The sequence below is a fragment of the Morus notabilis genome, unplaced genomic scaffold (genome assembly GCF_000414095.1).
Source record: "Morus notabilis unplaced genomic scaffold, ASM41409v2 Scaffold380, whole genome shotgun sequence".
NCBI classification, from domain to species: domain Eukaryota; kingdom Viridiplantae; phylum Streptophyta; class Magnoliopsida; order Rosales; family Moraceae; genus Morus; species Morus notabilis.
Window position 1 is genome coordinate 44,537 of NW_010361940.1, and position 1,757 is coordinate 46,293.

Sequence of the window (1,757 nt, forward strand, 5' to 3'; positions counted from 1 at the left end):
AAAAAAAAACATACGTCCGAGAGGAAACAAATAAAGAAAACAACACAATAATTATTCCACTAGGCTTCGAATCCATGAAAGATGCCGATGAGCGGGCATTTTCACAAACATCCTCCTAAGGGAAATGTCAAGAGCCAACTGGTGCGCTGCCTTATTATACGCATTGTCCTCTAAATATGGCTCATACCCATTCAGCAAATCCATACAGGCTTCAATAGTTGTAGTTGGATCCTCTTTCTGAGCCTCAACTAATGCCATAGTACGGGCTTGCCTATCAGCTAAAAATTGCTGAAACAAATCAACCTTTTGAACAGATGTCTCACTACGTAGGGTAGCACTCTTTGCCAAAGCCTCTATGGCCATGTCAACTGCACTGATGTTCTTGCCCTTCTTCTTGGATCGAGTAGTAGGATCCTGAGATCGTCTGTTTCTATTATCTTCTGCACTCCGGACTTCATCCGAGTCTCCTGTACCCTCCTCCACTTCTTCCGGTATTGTGGCCGCCCTTTTCGCCGCATTCAAAATATTGACGGTAGTATGTGCATTCATTGACCCCTGTCCAGTAGCAATAGTCCCAAAAAAAATCTGGGAAAGTTGTACAAAGTGCTGTAAACCCCCTTTCTTGAATTTCTTAGCCTCAGGATGTTTCTGACATTATAAAGAAAACAAGAGTAAATACTCATGTGCAATCCAAACACCAATTCAACTCTTTCATATAACATAAGATGTTAAGAACATCAAAACTTACCGCCACATATGAATCCCATACTTCTTTTTCAGCTGTGATAGTGTTAGTCTCAGAATCCCAACCAAATCCTGTTGTTTCAATTAATGCCTTAAACTCCCTCGTGCTACGTCTAAGCCTATTCCACTTTGCTTTAAGCTGGTCTGCTGTGAAATGCTTACCAAACTTAATTGCTATTTCATTAGCAATTTTCATCCACGTTTTTCTATCCAGAGTGGATGTTTGAATCCCAATCTTTGACTCTTCGTATATCAGTTCTACATAAAAATCCTCAATTGTGGCTAGCCATTTCGTATTATCGTCCTTATCACACATTTAAAACAACACTTTCATCATTAAAATAAATGTCAATTTGTAAAGTATATACACACACAGACCATTGGGGGTGATGGGGGCTGATTTTCAGCCCTCATCAGGGCTGATAGTCAGCCCCCATTGGGGCTGATATTCCGCCCCCATTGGGGGCCTCCCAGGCCAGCCCCAAAGGGAGGCCCCCAGGGGTTGATTCAGCCCCCATGGGGGATGATAATCAGCCCTCATTGGGGTGGATGGGGGCTGATAATCAGCCCCCATGGGAGCTGATGGGGGCTGATTTTCAGCCCCCATCAGGGCTGACAATCAACCCCCATCAGGGCTGATAATCAGCCCCCATCAGGCCTGAAAATCAGCCCACATCAGGGCTGATAATCAGCCCCCATTGGGGCTGATGAGGGCTGATTTTCAGCCCCCATTGGGGGCCTCCCAGGCCAGCCCCAAAGGGAGGCCCCCAGGGGTTGATTCAGCCCCAATGGAGGCTGATAATCAACCCCCATTGGGGTGGATGGGGGCTGATAATCAGCCCCCATGGGGGCTGATGGAGGCTGATTTTCAGCCCCCATCAGGGCTGACAATCAGCCCCCATGGGGGCTGATAATCAGCCCCCATTGGGGAGGATGGGGGCTGAAAATTAGCCCCCATCAGGGCTGATAATCAGCCCCCATTGGGGCTGATGGGGGCTGATTTTCAGCCGCCA

The 1,757-nt window shown here is 47.1% G+C and overlaps 1 protein-coding gene across 1 annotated transcript; it reads right to left on the reverse strand.

The window, feature by feature from the left end:
- Nucleotides 1-51: 51 nt before the first annotated feature.
- LOC21385612 (uncharacterized protein At2g29880) lies at nucleotides 52-1,060 on the reverse strand. Its single transcript, XM_010100898.2, has 2 exons — nucleotides 749-1,060; nucleotides 52-648 (listed from the first exon to the last, which is right to left on the reverse strand). Exons 1-2 carry the CDS (start codon nucleotides 1,058-1,060, stop codon nucleotides 52-54), a joined length of 909 nt encoding a protein of 302 aa, XP_010099200.2.
- Nucleotides 1,061-1,757: the final 697 nt, after the last annotated feature.